The sequence below is a fragment of the Onychostoma macrolepis genome, chromosome 18 (genome assembly GCF_012432095.1).
Source record: "Onychostoma macrolepis isolate SWU-2019 chromosome 18, ASM1243209v1, whole genome shotgun sequence".
NCBI classification, from domain to species: domain Eukaryota; kingdom Metazoa; phylum Chordata; class Actinopteri; order Cypriniformes; family Cyprinidae; genus Onychostoma; species Onychostoma macrolepis.
In genome coordinates, this window is record NC_081172.1 from 25,359,635 (window position 1) to 25,380,358 (window position 20,724).

Sequence of the window (20,724 nt, forward strand, 5' to 3'; positions counted from 1 at the left end):
TCATTGTTCTGAGTAACAACAGCTGTTGTATAATGTGATAAGCTATAAAACATGTGACACTTGCTCCAATAAAAATATCGCCCAACCTACGACTATGAAATGTATTCCCAACCGCTGTGGTTTTATTGAGTTCAGTTTACCCAACAGCTGCAGCAAAATTATGACGACAGTGGAATTTGAGTTTGGATCTGTTTTGTAGTTGAATTGAGTTTATACCTAGTATGAAATAAATGTATTTTAAATGTATTACTTTTTAGTGTAAACAATTCAAATAATTTCAAATCAATTATAAATAAATGTTACATGATTTACAGGACACAATTCACATCATTATTCCCATTATTACACATTATTCACAAACAGAATTCACAGTGTATTAAACCACTGCTGGATGAAGCGATTTATGTATTTAGAGATTTGATTGAAAACTTTGTAGTTACCCATCTAAGCTGTTTAAACGATGTGTTTCAATCTAAAATCTTTCTTTCTTTCTTAACATTCAATTCTAAATTGGTTTATAGAAACATCAAAAACTTTAAAAATGACAACCACAGAAGTGAAGTAATTAAAGAAAGGCAATGTTTAATAGATTTTTGGAAAAAATCACGATATTTACATTTAAAAATACTTGATTTTTGTGAATCTATAGCATGTGGAATATACAGAGTCAAATAGTGGACAAAGAAAACCAAGAAAACCAAACTTAAGATAAAGAAGGGATATATAAAGATATAAAGACTGCCCCCTACAGACTGGGAGACAAAACAACAACAGAGGAGAAAAGCAATTCACTGAGAGTCGAGCTGATTTTTTTGGTTGGTTGAGAAACAATAATACAGATTCTTCTTCTTCATCAAATAAGAGGAGAAAATGCTAAACGTCATACATGAATGAATGTTACGTACAGATACAGTATATGCATATGATGCTGTAAAAGTCTATTGCAAAAGAGGGACAGGTGCAAAAGCTTCTATTTTCACTGATTTGCAAGTCATACCAAAAAATCCATCGAATTTCATTCCTCTAGTAGCCAGTGCTGTTATTCTGTCCTAATGCGTAAGAACACTTACAACTCAAATGTGATTTGTGGCTTATCTAGAACTAGATTGTGTTCTATTGCTGACTGCACTGAGAGAGGATATTGCCTTCTGATGGGAATTATTCTGCAGAAATACTGTCTGAGTTGCAGACTAAATCTTGTTTATTAGGAGTTAAAGCATTAGGATCTGTGTTAGTACGCCCGGTCCAAGTATTTAGTAGATAGTCTAACTGGTACACTATTACATGTGAAGCTGGACTTGTGGTTCCTACAGGCTTCCGTAGATTCTCTTGATGACGTCACCTTCGTCCTTCTCAAGGATGCCTTTGTCGATGTACGCGTCCACCTGCTGGTCCATGAAGTCCCTCAGCTTGGACAGGTCATAATCTTAAACAGAACACAAGAGCAGTTTCTGAGTGCAAATGTTTATTTATCGATTGATTGATTTTTTTCCAGTGATGTTGCAAAGTATTAAAACATGAAGTGATATTAAATCAATAATATTAAAAATATAAAAAGTAGAAATTATTATAATAATTTATTATATGTTAATTTAATTTAATAAAAGCATTAATTATAAATTAATTATTAAATTTTAAAATGTAATATATGTAATATATCTATATATTTTAAAATATATATATATATATATATTTCTCTGTTTAAAAAGTCTGATTTAACAGAGATAAAATTAAAAATATTTGTTAGATTTATTGAATGATTAAAAATATTATTTGGAAATTACAAAAGGTTTATTTTATAAATGTATAAAGGAAATGATAAACTATGCATTTAAGACTACAATATCATTAATAAATTAAACAAACAAACAAATAAATAAAGGGATATATCCCCTTTAAATATAATCAGATTTAACAGAGGAATTATTACAAATATTTGTTAGTTGTAAACAAAAATGTTTATTTTATAAATGTATAAAGCAAACTATAAACTATTTATTTAAAAGTACAATATCTATAAGAAAGAAGGAAAGAAAAGAAAGTTATCCTCCTTTAAAATATTCATATCTAACAAAGATAATTTATTTTAAATATTTTAGTTGTATTATATAAAATAAAAAATAACACAAATGTTTATTTTATAAATGTATAAAGGAAATCATAAAATGTTTATTTAAAACTACAATAACAACAAACAAACACAAATACATTTTTAAGTGGCTATTTCCCACTTAAAAATAAGGGTTTGATCATTCTGATTTTTTAATTATTTTTATAATTTCATTGTGTTTAAATGCATATTTGCCTTATTAAGCTCAAAAGTTCAACTCTCTACAGGACTTTTGTCTTGGGAAAAAATTATAGAAATATATTGTTCTTTGCTTAAATTGCAAAAATATTAACTGAATACTGTAGCATGGTGCAACATTTTGTTGTTTGTTCCTTGTTATTTTTGCACTTCAGTTTCGTAACACTTTAGATCTAACGAGGGTGACAACAAACACATTTCAGATGAGAAATGTTATATAAATCTGTAAGCTGGTTAAAACAAAGTAGTTTTTTATGCTAACTAAAAGGGTAAAACTATTTAAACAAATACTTGAAATGTGGGAGGCAAGCCACACGATGGCCTGATTATATGTTTTCTTTCTAGAAACGATGATGTTATTATCAGTGGATATCAAAGATCATCCATAAATGCCTGTTAGTGTATGTACTAGTGTAAGCCTGCATGAGAGTGGGTGTGTGTGGGAGAGAGCCGAAAGCCAGAAGACTCACAAAGCAGTAAATATGTAGAAATCCACTTCCAAATTCACAAGTTTTGGCACAGCATGTGTGCGTGAAAGTGTTTTGAATACATTGTGTGGGTTGAAAAAAATTGCTTTTGTTTTGTTGTATAGCTTGTGTTGGTGGGCTCTGGCAAAATTGATAGACCAGTGGATTCTTCCTACACTGACCATTACAATGGAATAAGACTGGACAGTCCTCACAGACACCGAACAGAGCCGTGGAGTTTCCTCCAGACCTCACGCGCTTCCTGACTCAGTGACTCCTACTATGTCAGAAATAGTGGCCATAATGACTATGACTCATGTTGTATTTAAAACACACACTCACACATCTTGATGTGCATGATAGGAGGTTTTAATGTTGCGTGAACATGGATGGGTGATATTACATCACTGTTCAAAAGTTTGGGCTAAAAAAAATATATATATATTTTTTTTATTCAGGAAGGATGCATTAAACTGATCAAACGTGACAGTAAAAACATTGTTACAACTGCTTTTTTGTTTTGTTTTTTTTCTCCTTTTTTATTTAACAGAACTAGCTTCATTTTTAGAGCCTTTTTTTTTTTGAAAACTTGAAATGTTGGTCTATTGCTATTTCTAGGTATTAAGTAAATCACACTTTTTATTTCGTTATTTAAAGAATTGAGTTCTGGGTTAAAAGTGTCAAAGTATTTCTTAAAAAGTAGAAAAAAAAAAAATATATATATATATTATAACCATTTTAGGATACTCAGATTTGTCCCCCGCCCCCTTTATTTATTTATTTGCATTGAGACATTAATTTAAACATATTAATTAAACATATTTTCTCTATATAGCTTCTCATTACCATACTGCAAAAATGTCAATTTCCATTGATGTAATGCAAAAAAAAAAAAAACACATTGCAGTAATGAGAACTGTCCTAGGCTTTATTTGCTTTATGCAATAATATTCTTTTTTTCTTTTATGATTATTATGACCTGGACATGATTCACCCGTCTAGACGGAAACAGTCTGCCTCTAATGAATCTGTTTTGAATTTGAACAATAGAGCGAGAGTTCTCATCTCCAAACACACTCTCATTTTCTGAGCTGAGCAGATGAAGCCTGAAGAACACAGACAGTGTTTGAGTCTCATGCTGGCAGGTATGAAGAGAGGAACACACAGATCTTTTGTCAAAAACGCAACAGACTTGCAGTGCTGTAACACAGCCAAGCTCATCAAACCGACGCATATTCATGAGCGCTCTCACCCACGCTTATTTCAATTGCAAATTAAGAGAAAGAAAAGAGTCTTTAATTTGACGGTTCTTCTCCATGTTTTCACTGAATTGTGTGTAACCTTGGGTTAGGGGTAAACCCTTTAACGTCTCTAAGAGAGCGAGATAAGGCTGTTTACCAGTTTATCATGGATTACTGGTGTGTTTACTAGCAGAATAGGATGGTATTCTTGTATCATTGTCATTTCCAAAATCTAGCAACAGCTTTGTCAGTTCATTTTAAGCTAATATTCTGTAAAATTGGTGTTTATTTATTTTGGCAATATTTTCCATCTTTGAATTGTGTTATGCATGTAGGCTGCTGGCCTATATTACACTAATGTAACCACTAATTAGCATGTAGAAATTGATTTCGGCCCTAATGGAATTTAATTTGATTACTATTACAAGAAAGAAAAAGAAGAAAGGCAAAGCACATATCCTGCTGGCTTCAAACATGAATAAATTGAGAAGAGAACGCAGAGCACATGCTCCATTACATTGCATATCATGACTGAAAGGTAATGGATTTGCTGCTTTAATATTTAATGAACATTTACCTTCTTTGTTGCTTTCCTTGTTGTGTTTTTTCAGCCATTCAATGTTCTTCCTGATTGCTTCCAGATAACTCTCAGACTTCCCAGGATGACCTATCAGACAGAAATTATTAATATTATTATTACTACTACTACCACCACTACTACTGCTACTACAGGGCTGGATTATTATTTTATTGTTTGTTAAAATATATATTTTTATATTTCTTCTTTTTAATAATATATTATTATTATTATTATATAGCTCATGTGCAATGTTCACAATTTTGTTAGAAAACATAAAGTTGAATTATGCACATGGACAGTTTGGTGTTATACGTGTTGCTATAGTAACAAATAATTTCCGTAAATCCATAAATTCTGAGCTGTCACCTCATAATTGTGTCAGTTCAAACATAAATCAGTATAATGGGTGTGTTCTAAATGCTTCTTGGGTCATAATCGACAGTGATTATCACAGCTTTTAACAATAATGTTCAGTACTTTTCAAAGAATCAATAAACGTCTCCCTGGACAAGGTCTCATAATTATATTCATCACTGTTAGTTCAGTGTGAGCGTGTTGTTACAGCCATGCCCTCAATCTGCTGCAGAGTCTCTCCCTGCGGGACTGAAACTCTCGCCGTATCTCTAAAACACACACACTGCAGTCGTTTCCAGTGGAACTGCAGGTTAGTGTTGAATTATCAGTGTATCTGCCTCAGCTCTGCTGCTAGAGAGTCCAGTTAAACAGCAGAAGCTGAGAGGCTTTCAGTATCATCCCAAACCATACGCGCGTGAAGATGACACAGGATCCTTGTATTACTCACTGATTTCAGCAGCTGTCTGGACCTCTTTGGTGGAGTCTTTGAGAGACTCGTACTCCTTCTGCATTTTGGCAGCTTCTGTTTTGGTGTTGTCATCATCATCCAATGCTTTTCCTGGAACAAGAGGGAAAAACAGTATAGTGATGCCAAAGTCTTCCTCAGCAGAATCTGCAGTGAATGACTTGCAGTTTGATGTGTTATGGGTCTGATTTACCTGTAGGGGGCGTAATGCTGAGAGGAACCAGAGATTTGCCCAGCTTGTTTTTGGTCTGCAGGGCAATCATTGCATCCAGATTTTCTGTGTGAAAAACACAATATTTATAAATGTGACAATGCTACACAGAGCATTTTGGAGACTATATTTTTCTGGTAACACTATACAATAAGTTCCCTTTAGTTAACAGTAACTAACAATGATCAAGAAATTTGGGTTACAGTTTATTTTAAGGTGTCCTTGTTATAGTATAATTATACATTTAAGTACTGAGTAATATTAATTAACTGCATGTACTTATTATATGGTTAGGGTTTGGATTAAGATCATTTGCATGTAATTATGCATCATTTATTGTTATTATAATTAGTAAGTACATGTAATGTGTAACAAGGACACTGGAAAATAAAGTGTTACTGTAATGTGTTACAGTATTAATCATTAGTTACAAATACAACTGCTCATTGTTAGCTCAGGTCTATTAAATAATATTGACAGGTACAACTTTTGTTTTTAATAATATATTAGTAAATGTTGAAATTAATATTAGCATTACATTAGATTAATCGATTCTTTAAAAGTATGTCACTGTTAACAAATGAAGCCTTATTGTAAAGTGTTTTTCCTAGCTGTATAATTTTAATTTACAATATTTAAGCTATTCAAATCAGCTTGTTTCCGTCATGAACTGATAAAATGCATCTTTAGCAACAGCAGACAGCCAGTGATAAAATAAAATTTAAAAAATATTATTATTAATATTATTATTTAGTCAATATGAATTAAATAACATAAAATGTAACAATCCAAAGTAAATAACTGATGACAAAAATAAGAAAATTATTTTGTGAGTAAAACAAAACAAACTAAATTCTGTGAATGCACCTTTATCCATAAATTATTATTATTATTATACATTTTACATTTTATTTTTTAAATAATAAAAACGGAATTTTAACAGTATTTTACTGTAACATATAATTACTTGTTCATTTCTTAATTTATAATGTTTTACTTATAAATATACTATATTTTATAGTAAAAATATATGTTTAAACCCCCCCCCCCAAAAAACAATATAGCTTTCACTATATATGGTACTTACAGTCATCCAATTAATAGGTTTTTACTGTAGCTGTTTTTTTGTTTGTTTTGTTTATTACCTTTTTCTAATATAATTTTAACATAACATATGATTGCTACAGATGCTGCAATTTTAGTAATGTCTGTTTCTTCTCTTTCTGAATCCTATGGAAGCCCGTTTCCACCACTGAATAAAAAATAAAAAAGGTTATTGCGCCTTTTTATCTCACAATTCAGAATCGTGAGATATAAACTCGCAATTGTTTTGAGGGGGAGAAAAAGACTATGTTCTCAGAATTGCGAGTTTATATCACGCAATTTTGAAAAAGAAAATCATAATTATGAATTTCTATCTCGCAATTCTGAATTTATAACTTTATAACTCGCAATTGCGAGTTTATATCTCACAATTCTGTGAAAAAATGTCAGAATTGTGAGATAAAAAGCAATAACCTTTTTTTATTTTTTATTCAGTGGCAGAAACAGACTTCCATAGGAACCCCATTACAATTATATTTTATTTATTTTTTTCTGATCAGAATTATCTTTGACAACATAGAGCTTTATATGCACTCCATATGCATATATGGATGTACGCTGTACTCATTATGTGTTGTGTACACGCTTTTGTGTCTTGGAGCTGTTTGCCAATGACAAACACACGTATTAGGGCAGAATGATAAGAGCCTCATCTCATGTTTAAACCACAGCAGATCAATAACCAGCTGTATCCTGGCAACACACCCTGCCATTCCATTTGATCTTTACAGCTCTGTCATCATGTGGCACAGGTTGCCAGAGTAACCCCATTATTACGCAATGGAGAATTCCAAATTGTTATCTGTGTTCTATCATAACGACCGTGACCATCTCGTTAGAGAAACAGACAGAATTAATTACACGGAATGAAAGAGAGAGGGAACAAAAGAGAGAACGCTGGATGAATGAAACAGGATGCTGTTTGCTTGAGCAGATGTCTTGAACATATAAGGGCATGAGACGGACATGGCTTGTGTCCCTTTAAACTGATCAGTAATGATTAGTGGCACAAAGTTAAAATGTTTGTATTGCAAAGTTAATGAAATATATATATATATATTATTTATATACAATATTTCTGTGCAAAATCCTATTTATTTACTAAGCACTTTTTTTTTTTTTTTTTTTTGCCATTGTAGTAAATGGCAATGCAAAAATCATTTAAAAATTATTTTCTTTGATCTCCCATTTACCCTGGTAGAACTATATGCTATTGTTTTATTTCGTTTGGTTAGGCTATCCTCACAAAACTGCAGAAAATAATGTTGAAGTTTGCAGTAAAACATTAGTGGATGTGGAAAATGGATTGTCCAGATTGTAAGTATCAGTCCACTGAGAATAGTCTGTAATATTCTGTTTTATAGTCACAGATATACGTATAAACTAGAAATGAGATTTATCGGTTTCACTTTATTTTGATGGTCCCTTTAACACATTCTATTGACTATAAGTAATGTCGCACCTACATTTCTACTAACTCTCATTAGAGTGTTAGTAGTGTATTAGTTGACTGGTAGGGTTAGAGTTAGATTAAGTTGACACGTTCTTGCAAAGTTACTTATAGTCAGTAGAATATCTGTTGGGAGACCAACATGATAAGGAGTGAGTAGATATGAAGCAGACAGTCTAATAATACTCTTATGAGAGTTTGTTAACATGTAGTTGCAACATTACTTAGTGTCAACAGAATGTTCAAAAGGGACCATCAAAATAAAGTGTTACCGATTTATCTGTAGTCATTATAGATATACTTGTCACCTGACCTACAGGCAACACAACTGGCTCAAACCATCTGTAGCGAAAGAACTTAATACTGAACATTAACACAGATCCAGTGCCAGTCAAACAAACACGTAGGAGTCAAATTAATGACCCGGAAAGTTTTTCCAAGCAAACAATTATTAAAAATCTGCCACACATGAATGTGCACTTGTAGTGTACTTCAAATCTTAAAAGTATGTTTACAGAAAGAAAGAAAGAAAAAAAAAATGTACACTTTATTTTAAGGTGTCCTTGTTACTGTCCGACTTTTCTCCTGTCTTCTGTTTTGTTTTGCTCCCTGTGCCTCCCTTGCCCTAGTTTCTCCCTCTATGTCCTTATTTGGTTTTTCCTGCTCCTGTCCTCGTTTAGTCTCCATCATTAGTTCATTAGTCTCCGTCTGTGTTTAATTACTCCTCACCTGTTTCTGTTCTTCCTCGTTTAATTTCCTAGTGTTCTTAAGCCTTGTGTTTCCTTGTCTCCAGCGTCCGGTATTGTTTGTCTTCACCCTTGCTCGATGTGTGTTACCCCTGGATTACGTCATTAAAAGAAATGTTGAATATTCTCCTCGCTCCCAGCGCATCGTGACAGTTACAGTGTAATTATACATTTAAGTAATGCTATTATTATTAAGTATTGCTATTATAATAGTAAGTACATGTAACGTTTAACAAGGACACCTTAAAATAAAGTTACCGGAAAAAAAAGCTGAGCTAGCATATATAAAAATTAAATTTCAAGTCCTTGTGTACTTGAAGAGAGTACACTTTCAAAACTGTTTTTAAATGACACTTTCAAAAAGTCCACTTTGTAATGTCTAATTAAAAAGATTTACTTTAAAGAGCTTTTTTTTTTAATCATTGTGTTTTAATAACCTTTTGTCATGCTTTAAATAAGTGCACTTATTTTGATGTGTTGACTACTAAAGCACACGTAAAGTACTTGACTATAATTTTACTCAGTATTAGATTTAATATTTATATATTTTAAATGTACTATTTTGCATTTCTTACAAACACGCAATTACAAATATTAATTAAACTGGCATATTTTAGTATATTTTAAATAAATTCTTGTCAGATCATTTGGCTGTACATTTTTTGTACATCATATTTCAAAGACAAAAGAAGCAATTGTGAAAGTACATAAAAAGATGTACTTAAGTCTTAAAACTAGCAATCAATCAAACAAACTGCATTTAATTTAATTTTAAAATCAAATACATTTTTTAACTATCCAAAAACATTCAGTTTGCACTTTAAAATGTTATTTCATTTTAATTTCAAAATATATTATTTTTGTAATCACTGCTCTTTTTAAAAGTTTGCTAAAGTGTATTTATTTTTTATGGGGGTTGCCATCGTTTATGGCTGGCAACCACTTTTAGACATGGTCGATTATCCCAACCACAGCTTAAGATATAAGTATATATTACAATGAAAGGCGATCTGGTGCGGAAAATTGCACTGCTACAGTAAATGTTTGCTCAGTGGTTGCTATGGCTATTATCAGTGTAGGAAACAAAAGTAGAAAAAAATAATATTCACTAGTTAAGCCTTCAATTTTTTATCATATCATAAATGGCCCATCTGCCAAACAGTGATTCCACCACCACTGTCCCCACCACTTTTTTTTTAACTAATGTGACTTTTGTGCTGTTGTACATAATGCACACACTGACACTGCATCTCCTGAAATCTGCATGAAGTATTCACTCTATATTTGATTTGATAGGGATAAACATTTTACATTAGGAGCAAGTCAAAATACAGCTGCTGTCTCTCTCCTTCTCTCTCTTTCAGGCTGGACAAAGCATTGTTTCACGAAGCAAATGCACACAAAATCAGTCGGTCACATAAAACTTATCTGAGGGATTCCTTTTGCCCTCACACACACACACACACACACAACACACATATATCATGTCCTAACCAGTGTGATTTACATCTATACTCACTGAAAGAGAAAATACTATGTAATGTGACACAATAACAGCCAATCAGAACATATTTGTTGTTTAACACAAAAAGTGAAGCAAACAAAATATTCAGCATTGAAGAGACAGCTTATATGACACATTGTGCTTGGTTGGGACAGTGCAAAGATGAGGGGACTCACTCAGAAAAAAAAAAAATGGACGGGAGAAATCTCATGCTCAATATGGAGACTTTTCGTTAAAAAGAAAAGAGAAAATACTGTGTAATGTGACACAACCTCTTGAGCTCTGGACCCCCCTGCGGACCCACCGGCGGGTCCAAAATTACATTATAAAGTTATTGTAAAACAAAAATTGATAAGTTGTGAAAAAGTGAACTACACATATATGGTATCATTTGAAAGCTCATTGAGGGCGCACAGAGTGCGAAATGGGCAACGCCCCCTAGCGCGCTAGCAGCTAGCTCGATGCTGAGTTGGGATATTTTGGATTGTGAACAAATGCAATAATAATTATGAATTATTCCATCCATGTGTTAAAATTTAAGGTGTTTTGTGTAAAATGATACCATTTTTATCCATTTATCCCAATGTATGTGGGTTTGGCACTCTTTCAAATACAGGTGTGCCTGATCTGGCAGAATGGAGACCCCTTGTGGACACATTGCCTCTCTTCAATTAAATATCCTTAACTTTTAAAAAATAAATGATACAAAGAAAATAATTTAGTGTGTTAAAATGTAGAAAACATCCTATTAAATGAGACCATTTTTATCAATTTACTCCAATGTATGTGAGTAGGGTGCACTTTTAAATCCAGGTATGCCAAAATCAGTAAAAAATCCAAAATATGCACCAGAGCTGCACATGTACTAAATGTAATCTATTTCCTGTGAATGTGCAAGACTTCAGTTTCATTAGCCGCTATAGATAATAAATAGAAAAATAATGTGCAGTAAACACACATATACATAACTAGAAGAAGTGCAGTAAACGCAACTATATACACTGCAAACCAGTGTGTTGTTTGATACCAGATGCCTTGAATATTCAAATTAAAGATTTGTCAAAAATAAGGTGGTCTTACCCAGATAAGAAACTCCTTCTTCAGGTGTGATGGTTCCATATTTGACCATCATCTTCACAAAGTCGATCAAGGTCTTCATGATGGTGATCAGGGTCTCTCTCTCTTCTTTATCTTGCTCTGTAAAGCGAGAGGAGAAGGATGTGATAGTTTAAGCAATGAGAGCAGACTTTAATCTGGATTAATGTGGGGTTTGATGAAGAAGAGGGCAGCTGAAACCACAGGAAATGTGTTTAACCAGATGGTGATGTTTCTACAGACCTTATAGCCGCTGATTTACTGAATGAGCTGTGTTGTGTTGTGTTACATTACTGTTTGTGTGGCTTTTGAGTGTGTTGTGTTGTGCTATACTCACGTGTGTGAATTTCTTTGTACTTTTTGACCTGCGTAAGTCGTAATTATTTCTATTTTCTTTGAAATATGGTTAAATTGTACTACCGAATGTACTGACAAGCATTTAACAACAATTTAAATATTCTTTAATGTCATTTCTGTTGAAACTTGTACAGTTTGTCATGTATTTAAATATATTGCTAATTACACATTTATAAAGATGAAGTTTAAAATATATTAATTTTTACTAATGTAATATCAAACACACTACAGTTAAAATTATAATCAAATATTAAGTATTTTACATCCACTATATGTGGATGTATACTGCATTTCGTTGCCCTGTACCTGTACTTGTGTAATGACAATAAAGTTGAATCTAATCTAATGTGACCCTGGACCACAAAACCAGTCATAAGGGTCAATTTTCCAAAATTGAGATTTATATATCATCTGAAAGCTGAATAAATAAGCTTTCCATTGATGCATGGTTTGTTATGATAGAACAATATTTGCTATAAAGCTGTACAAATGAAGTACTTAGCAATGCATATTACTAATCAAAAATTAAGTTTTGATATATTTATGGTAGGAAATTTACGAAATATCTTCATGGAACATGAACTTTACTTAATATCCTAATGATTTTTGGCATAAAAGAAAAATTTATAATTTTGACCCGTACAATGTATTTTTAGCTAAATATACCCGTGCTACTTAAGACTGGTTTTGTGGTCCAGGGTCACATATAGTATATTAATCAACACATCAAAATAAGCACAACAAAATATTAAAACATAATGATTTAACATACTTTAAATGAAAACTTTTAATTTGACACCACAAAGTGCACCTTTTAAAAGTGTATTTAAGTGTGTTAAGAAACGGTTACTAAATTGTATTGCCATTTATTTTATTAACATTTGATTATGCAAGTACATTATTTGAAAAAAACAAACAAACAAAAAAAGACTTTTAAGACATTACAAGTGCATTGAACACTGTTAAGTGCACTTCTTTTTTGTGTTGTACAGTATCCAGTGCGAGTTGTATCATGCTATATTTTGTTATTTGTATGTTTTGTGTTGTACTGTATTGTGTCATATGTTGTATTGTTTGTTGTGTTGTCTACCTGAGTCGAGGCTCTTGAGGAGTCTGTAGAAGTTGGGGAAGAACTGAAGGTCCTGCAGTCCATCTTCAGGGTTCAGTTCGTTTCTGTCGTTCCCATCGCTCACGGCATCCCATGAGTCTTCGGCCCTCACTGTGTCATCTCTAATCTCCCCCTCCTGTTCTTCATCACCATTATCATCATCACCACCACCATTATCATCATCACCACCACCATTATCACCATCACCTTCATCCTCATCATCATATCGTCGACTGGGCCTGTCTTCCTCCTCCTGAAGAGAAGAATCCAAGCAAATAGAGAGGGTTTTTTTTTTTTGTGGATAAATATGCAGTCGGTAGGAACACTACAGTCACACACTCGTACCATATTGTTTTGTGTGTCTTTCGCCGCATTAACAGGGTAGTCCATACTGAGGTCTCCAATCATGTTATCTTTGGCGTTTTTGGTGATCAGATCCTGCAGGGCTTCAGCAACCTCATACTCCAGTGTCTCTGCCTGACTGTCTGTGATCTGAAGGTCAAACAAAACAACACCTGCTAGAACAATCAATTCACAAAGGTATTATTGTATGACAATCTATTTTCCATGCTATTTATGCTGGTTAAACTGGAATATGTTTCCCTGGAGGAATTAATGCATTATGCATGATGTTTATTGCATGGGTCATCAATATGGCAGCTATCAGAATCACTGCGCACGCCACAATTTGAATCTCTTACTAGACCCAGCTTGAGCAGTTTAGACACAATTCTGTCAAACACTCCTCGGTCATCTTCTTCGTAGATTTTGTTGGCGATTTTCTGGACGATGTCATGAGCTGTTAGCGGGGTCCCGTCCAGCTGCCGAAAACTTTCAGGATCATCTGAAAAGGGACACATTAAAATGCTACACATCCCTTTTAATAATTGTTCTAATTCTATGAGAATAGGGACGTCTGAACCACAACTATAACGATAACAAAATCACTTTTAGATATTTTTTTAAGTAACAAAATGTTGAGAGTCAATCAGAATCACCTGATTTTAAAGAGCTTGCGCATTGAAAGCAGCAGCTTGTGCTTATAATAAACAGATAGTAAATATTATCTGTTGGTTTGGATGCTTTATTAGTTATCGTTCCAGTTTCTTACATAACTGTACTGTATCCACTTGTTTTCATAAATAATTCAATTCAGAATAAATCAATATTTCATGTCCATTTATCTAACCAGCATTTCATCTCTGGGTCGTGATCACCTTCTCAGGTTTATTTCAATCCCTTACTTATTTTGGATAATAACCAGGAGCATTTCTAGCCTTTCATCTGTATTGGGGAACAGGCCCCCCTTAAAAAGTACTTTTATATATACTGTTATGGATATAACTTGATTATAAATGAACTGCTGATGGACTGTAGGTAGCCTGAATATCCACCACATCCAGCATTTTTTGGGTGTCTTTTTCTGTGCCATAGGTTTAGTTTCTAGTGTGCTGTATTTGATATTGCTTTATCAGAAGCCTATACAAGCTCAAAGATATTAAAAAGCGAGACTAAGTAGGAGAGGAATGTGTGAAACAGAGATCTGAATGTCGGAGCTGAAATCTGCCAGCAATTCTTGTCTATCTGTTGTAATTCCTGTAACCCAGTGAAATCACACAAAACACCTCCCACTCTGTTATCTGCCATTATCTACCACAGAGATCGACTTACACAACCTTAATCGCTGCCAGTAAACTCACCATCTGCCTGAAACGTGACACTGATCAAACGTCTGACGCTCATTCTGAGTGCCTTTATGACATGACAGTGTCATAAAAAATAAATAAATAAACACTTAAAGCGGTCATATTATAAGTTAATAATGAAGTAACTATTTAAGTAACAGTTAAATTGAGCTGCCAAAACTGCTTTTACTTGGATTGCTGACATCAGGCAGATGAATACATGAACACATGACTTCCTAAACACCATAAGAGCTAACAAGTAAAATGTGGTGAAGTCTGGCAAATCTTCTGCTGTGTGTAGCACCTACAGCTCTGCAGAGCCTTTGCGATTTTGTGATTTTTTATGAATCATAAATCACAATAAAAAAAGTGGCTATGCAAAGAGGGTTGTTACTGAAGGAAGACAACATATATTTACAAAACCACTGTATATTTGACCCAGCAGCAGAAAACTTGTAACCCATATGCATTAATATTAATTTCATAAAAAATGGTAAAAGGAATTATGACATGACCTCTTTGAGCTATTGTGGTATTATTAGGTTAGAAGGGGTTTTAATGTGGGTGTATGTTTAGTCTGACTGCCCTGTTGTAGGGGACTGTTGGGTTTAATGCTACAGTATAAAACATTCAGTACAGCAGCCTGTGGAGGGATAATCCTCTGATTCTCTCTCTCCTTCTCTCTCTTGCTCTGTCTCTTTATCTCTACAAAATACCTCCTGATTGACCTATGGTGTCTGCCACCTGTTCCTGTATTTAGGATCACATACAGTCACAGGGAAGGATTAGCACTTTCAAAGTGGGAGATAATTCGGCTTTTGACAGGTCACAACTAAAACATTGTTCATTGATATTTTATTGTTTCCTTAGGCTGGTTATTTTACCGTTTAGAATCCACAATGTCTTGACGTAGTTAAATACATAGTTAAGACTAGAAGACAAAAGCTATGCTCAAAATGGAACATTAACACAAAATGGTTACATTTTTTATTTAACTTTATATTTAAATGTATTGACTTTTGTAAGTCGAATAATCAAAATGGGTATAAATAAAATACAGATGCTAAAAATTGCATCTGGTTCATTCGTTAGACTGGAAACGGCAAGCACATTGCATTGTGGGAGACAGTGTTCCACACAGTGGGAATTTTGGGAGTTTTGGTGTGAACACTGGGGGGTTGAAGTCATGCTCACTCATAAGGTTTATTTATTTGTTTGTTTGCTTATATATTTATTTTTGTGAAATTGTCTTTTGACTTTTTTTTAAATTAATCAAAATAGCATTTGTTATGAAGAAACAACCGCCTGCACATTTAGAACAATTGCTACAACATGCCACATTTGTAACATAAATCTATAGGGAAAAATCTATTCCCTTAACAGATTATCTAATATAAATTCTACAACAAGTTAGATTAAATTTTACACAATAAATAAGCCTACAATAAAACGTGATAAATTCTAGTAAAGGTGGTCATGAGTAGTTTAAAAAAGATTTTAATATATGTTAATGCTGGTTAAAGACTGTTTTCTCCTCTTTTCATCAGTCTTTTTAGTTTATTTGCCTTTTTTTTAGATACTGCTCGACTTTCTCCATAGCATTTTAAAGTGGCTGTTTCTCTAAATAATTCAAATAGATCACATATTTGACCATCAGCTTCGCCATAGGAATGGCTCGCACAAATCCCCTGGTCATCAAGTAATCCATGCATACAGAAAATGAATGTGCAAACAACATACTATGCTCTACTGAATAAGGCTTAGTTAGCATGGTAATTGTAGTTCTTACCTTGGTATTTGTAGTCCATTCCATTCTTAGTAGAGTCATAATCATCGGCCAGTCTTCTGTTTTTGGTACTGTCGGCCTCATCAGTACCGTATCGCTCATCCACAGAATCTGAGATGGGAGTCTCGTTGTTTGACTCTTTGGACTTCTCAGCCAGAGACTTAAGGAAAGTGATGTCATCGTCCTCAGAGTTTGACTCTGCCTCAGCTGGTGGCGTTGGCTTGGGTTCTGCATGGATGAACAGAAAACACTTGTGAGCTATTGATCACTGTGAAGCACTGTGTCTGCATAAGATTCTTCCTCACCTGTCTTCCTGATGCTGTCAGCTTCTGCAATCTGTTGGGGAAAAAAAATAAATAAAAACAGTATTGACTTCTACTTAAATTTTTATTTCAATATATTTGAACTTAATGCATAAAACATCTTCTATACGTGGTCAGAAACAAGGGTACAAAAATGGTCATGGGGCAGTACCATTTGTACCATATTTACCCATAAAGGGTGCATACAAGTACCTTAAAGGTACATATTAGTACCTTGGTATATATTTGGACCTTTTGAAAAGCTACTGCCCCCGTGACAGCTTTTGTAGTTTTTTTTTCTGAGCATCTTGTTTTATAAACAGTAGTTGTGTGTCCGATGCTAAATGGAGGTATGAAGTATATTAATCTGTGTCTTTTACATAACATAGTGATTAACAATAAGTTCATATTACTGAAATCACACCTGCTGTTCTAATGGCTTCTCCTCAGTCAGTTCTCGGTTATACATGCTCTTATCTGGATCAGGAAAGAAACACAAACACATTTAATAAAGGCAAATACCACTGATGGCAGATCAGTCATTGCTGACCTTAAAGGGACACCCAAAAGCTGAATTTATTTTTGTGTTCCAAAAGAAGAAAGACAGAAATTCTGTTTAGAACAATGTGAGGGTGGGTAAATGATTACAGAATTTAATTTTTTTTGGATGAACTATCCCTTTAATACACTCACACCGGATAACAAAAACACTATGACCAGGAGGACGATGAGAAAAAAAAAATATCTGCAGTATCAGACTCAGATTACTATTGATTGGTTATTACATTGTAATTATAATGTAAGGACATTGTAATAACATAAATGAGTTTTTGAAAAACAAAATCTGTGCACCTCATCTACGGTGTATGAGTCAACTATAATTTACACAAGTCTATGTTTGCCCTAAAATAAAAATGGTTATTAAGATGCATTTTCTTCACTCTGTCTATAGTTGCTGAGATCTTTGATGCATTCAGTTGCAGTCCAAACTGTCCAAGAGAAGCAGCCACGGAATAATCGGATTACAGGACAAAAGATTAAAGGCCTTCAAAAACTGAGGCTAGAGCTTCCTATACAATAAATGATGAAAACAACAACAAACTAAATAAACCATCCAATTCATTCACATTCTTCCCAGTTGTCAGCCAATATGGGTTTTTCAATGACTAATATCTACTGATGGCCAACATAATCCATATATACAGCCTATACTATATTTAAAATATGTAATTGTTGACATTAAACAGAGATCCTAATATTTACTTCCATTTGAAAAGAGAGCATGTGCACACTAAAGCCCAGACATGTGTTAATGAGTCAGGTGGACGCTGTCCTAAATATCAGAATAGCAAAATATCGTCTTATTAATTGACCTGGCCTATATTAATCTGTATATGAAACATTTTTTTTTGTTTTGTTTTATTACACGTCGTGCATTTTTTGTGTGTTCCACTCAATCGGACGAAGCTTCTAAATCAAATATTCCACATCTTCTAATAAATTGGACGGAAGTGTTGGACTATAGGCTTTTTGGTTATTCAGTAACTCACCGTCGGGTCCGGCAGGTGTGGGAAATGCGCTGATCTGCGATATTACAGCAAGGACAACCACAATCCCTAAGCGTTTTGACGCCATCCTTCAGCTGGTGTTCAGATGTTTTCTCTCTTGCTCTCTCTGTTGTCCTCTGTGGAGATAAACGCGTTGTTGGTTTGGTTTTGTGGAGCGCGCTGGGGTTGGCAGGATGCCGCGCGCTCTCAGCGCCTCTCCTCTAATAGCGCAAAGGCTTTAGTTCCGCGGGAGCTGTTGAGTCCCAGCAGTGCTGAAACCAGGTCGCTGGCTATAATTAACAGCGGATAAGCTGATGGGAGCTCCTCGTGTATAACGGGCCCTGACTCCAGCAGCTCATGGATGGATAGAAGAGGAGGAGGACGGCACGGTCACATCCGCCCATGTGCGTCAGTCTGAAGCACCTGCGTCACACGCGCATCTCGCATTCATTCATGCTGCGGGGCAGCAAACGACCGATGAGCGCAATAAAGAGCAGATAAGAGACAAGACGGCACTCTGAAAAGAACCAGTTTATGACAATGCAGATTGAAATGCAAATTAGAGATTTGACCTGTTTTGGTAATCCTCTATTATGCTTTGAGGTACACACATGCGTTGGCTGGGAGCGATAGATAGATAGTAGATAAATAAATACATAAAAGACTTAGGCTATATTAGATTTCATATAGGCTATGCTTTTATAGAGGATAAAGCGGTATGGAAAATTGATGGATTGGTATGGTTTTATAGGTAAAACTTGACAGCAATCTTGACAACAAGAAGGTATTGAAAATGTGTTGCCCAGGAAAAAAGATACAGTTTATTGAACACACTGACCTTATGACACTGATGTCACCATGGGAACTGTCCTTTGGGCTTTTTAGCAAACAATTATGAAACACAAAATCAATGATGAAACAACAAAGATGCAAAAAGTTCTAAAATATTAAGCTTGAGCTATATAAAAAAAACAAACAAACAAACAAAAAAACTATATATATATATATATATATATATATAACTTTTTTATTTTATTTTTTCTAAGTTTTAGGAAGATTTTGTAATAAATTATTTGTGAAATACATACAAAACTTACCCCAATAAAAATGTGACATGCTAACCTGACATTTATGAAGGAAAAAACAACCTTGTCCTGCAAAACTGTTCATTATGCTCAGTTGTTTACCCAAAGCTGTTATAAAAATGGGATAAAATATGAATAACACTAGAGAGCAGCATATAAAACCACTGTAGACAAAATAAAAAAATGTATTAATTAGACTTTTGATCAAAAACCTCTGTCAAAAAATTCCCATATAATACAATAGGGATAATATTGTAATATGTTAGCAGAAAAATACAAAGAGAAAAGATCAAACGACTAATTAAAGTTTTCTTTTTTTAATTTCTCTTTGCTTTTTTACTTTTGGATGCCTCCTCATTTTTATCTTGCACTTACTATACTTACAAACATTAAGTCTGTATCTCTAGTGTATATTTATTGCATACATCTAATCCTTACAGAAGTTGATATGCTTATATGACTTTATATGAAAATATAAAGATATATTAAATATGTTATATATACTGTAGAATAATGATTATTTGACATGACTTTCTGTAGATTATTGCTCATAGTGAATGTGTACTGTGCAGGAGGAGTGTGTTAAACAGCTCATGATTGCCTCTGCAGGTCACACGCATGAGCTGCCTGTATCAGTGCAGGCTGTCAGGTGACATGTGACCACAAATAGCTTCATCAAATGAACAAGGAATATCCTTTCATGTGTCATACTGAGAACATTAAGCAGCTGATTATTGAGAAATCATTATCAGCTTAGCAGATGCACATGAGATACATCCCTGTTCCCATATATTATTTTATGTTATTTTATATTTATTTATTTAAAAAAAATGTTTTAATTTTTTTTATTATTATTGGTCAGTATATACCAGGGTAGGTTTATTTCAAGGTCAATTGTATAGGCCCATATAAAGTCTTATTAATAACTTGCTAATTTATATTTTAGAACGAATGCATGGTGAACGTTTGTGTAAATGCCCCAATATCAGTTGCCATAATGGGAATTTGTCATTAACCTATAGACGGTGTTTTTCATATTTCACTGAATAAGAACATGCTGTTTTGACTTCCTAAGTCTTGTAAATTTCACATCTTCTAATATTAAATATATTTTCTTTAGACATAAGCTAAAATGTTAATGTAGGTCATTTTTTGAATTTGTATACTTAATTTAATTATAAAAGCTAAATATAATTTGAAAGTATAGTTTTTACTTAAGATAATACATTTTGTTAGTTAATGTTTAATTTAGTTTTCATACTATAAAGGCAACTTTGAAAGACCTTAATTTTTATTATGAAAATAAATATAATAATAATAAAAAAAGA

At 33.6% G+C, this 20,724-nt stretch overlaps 1 protein-coding gene across 1 annotated transcript; it reads right to left on the minus strand.

The window, feature by feature from the left end:
• Window positions 1–557: 557 nt before the first annotated feature.
• scg3 (secretogranin III) lies at window positions 558–18,731 on the minus strand. The gene is made up of 12 exons (XM_058750497.1): window positions 18,315–18,731; window positions 17,189–17,241; window positions 16,768–16,798; window positions 16,466–16,690; window positions 13,693–13,835; window positions 13,337–13,483; window positions 12,974–13,244; window positions 11,512–11,628; window positions 5,610–5,693; window positions 5,399–5,509; window positions 4,594–4,683; window positions 558–1,426 (listed from the first exon to the last, which is right to left on the minus strand). Exons 1-12 carry the CDS (start codon window positions 18,397–18,399, stop codon window positions 1,308–1,310), a joined length of 1,476 nt encoding a protein of 491 aa, XP_058606480.1. The 5' UTR covers window positions 18,400–18,731; the 3' UTR covers window positions 558–1,307.
• Between the last annotated feature and the right edge of the window lie 1,993 nt (window positions 18,732–20,724).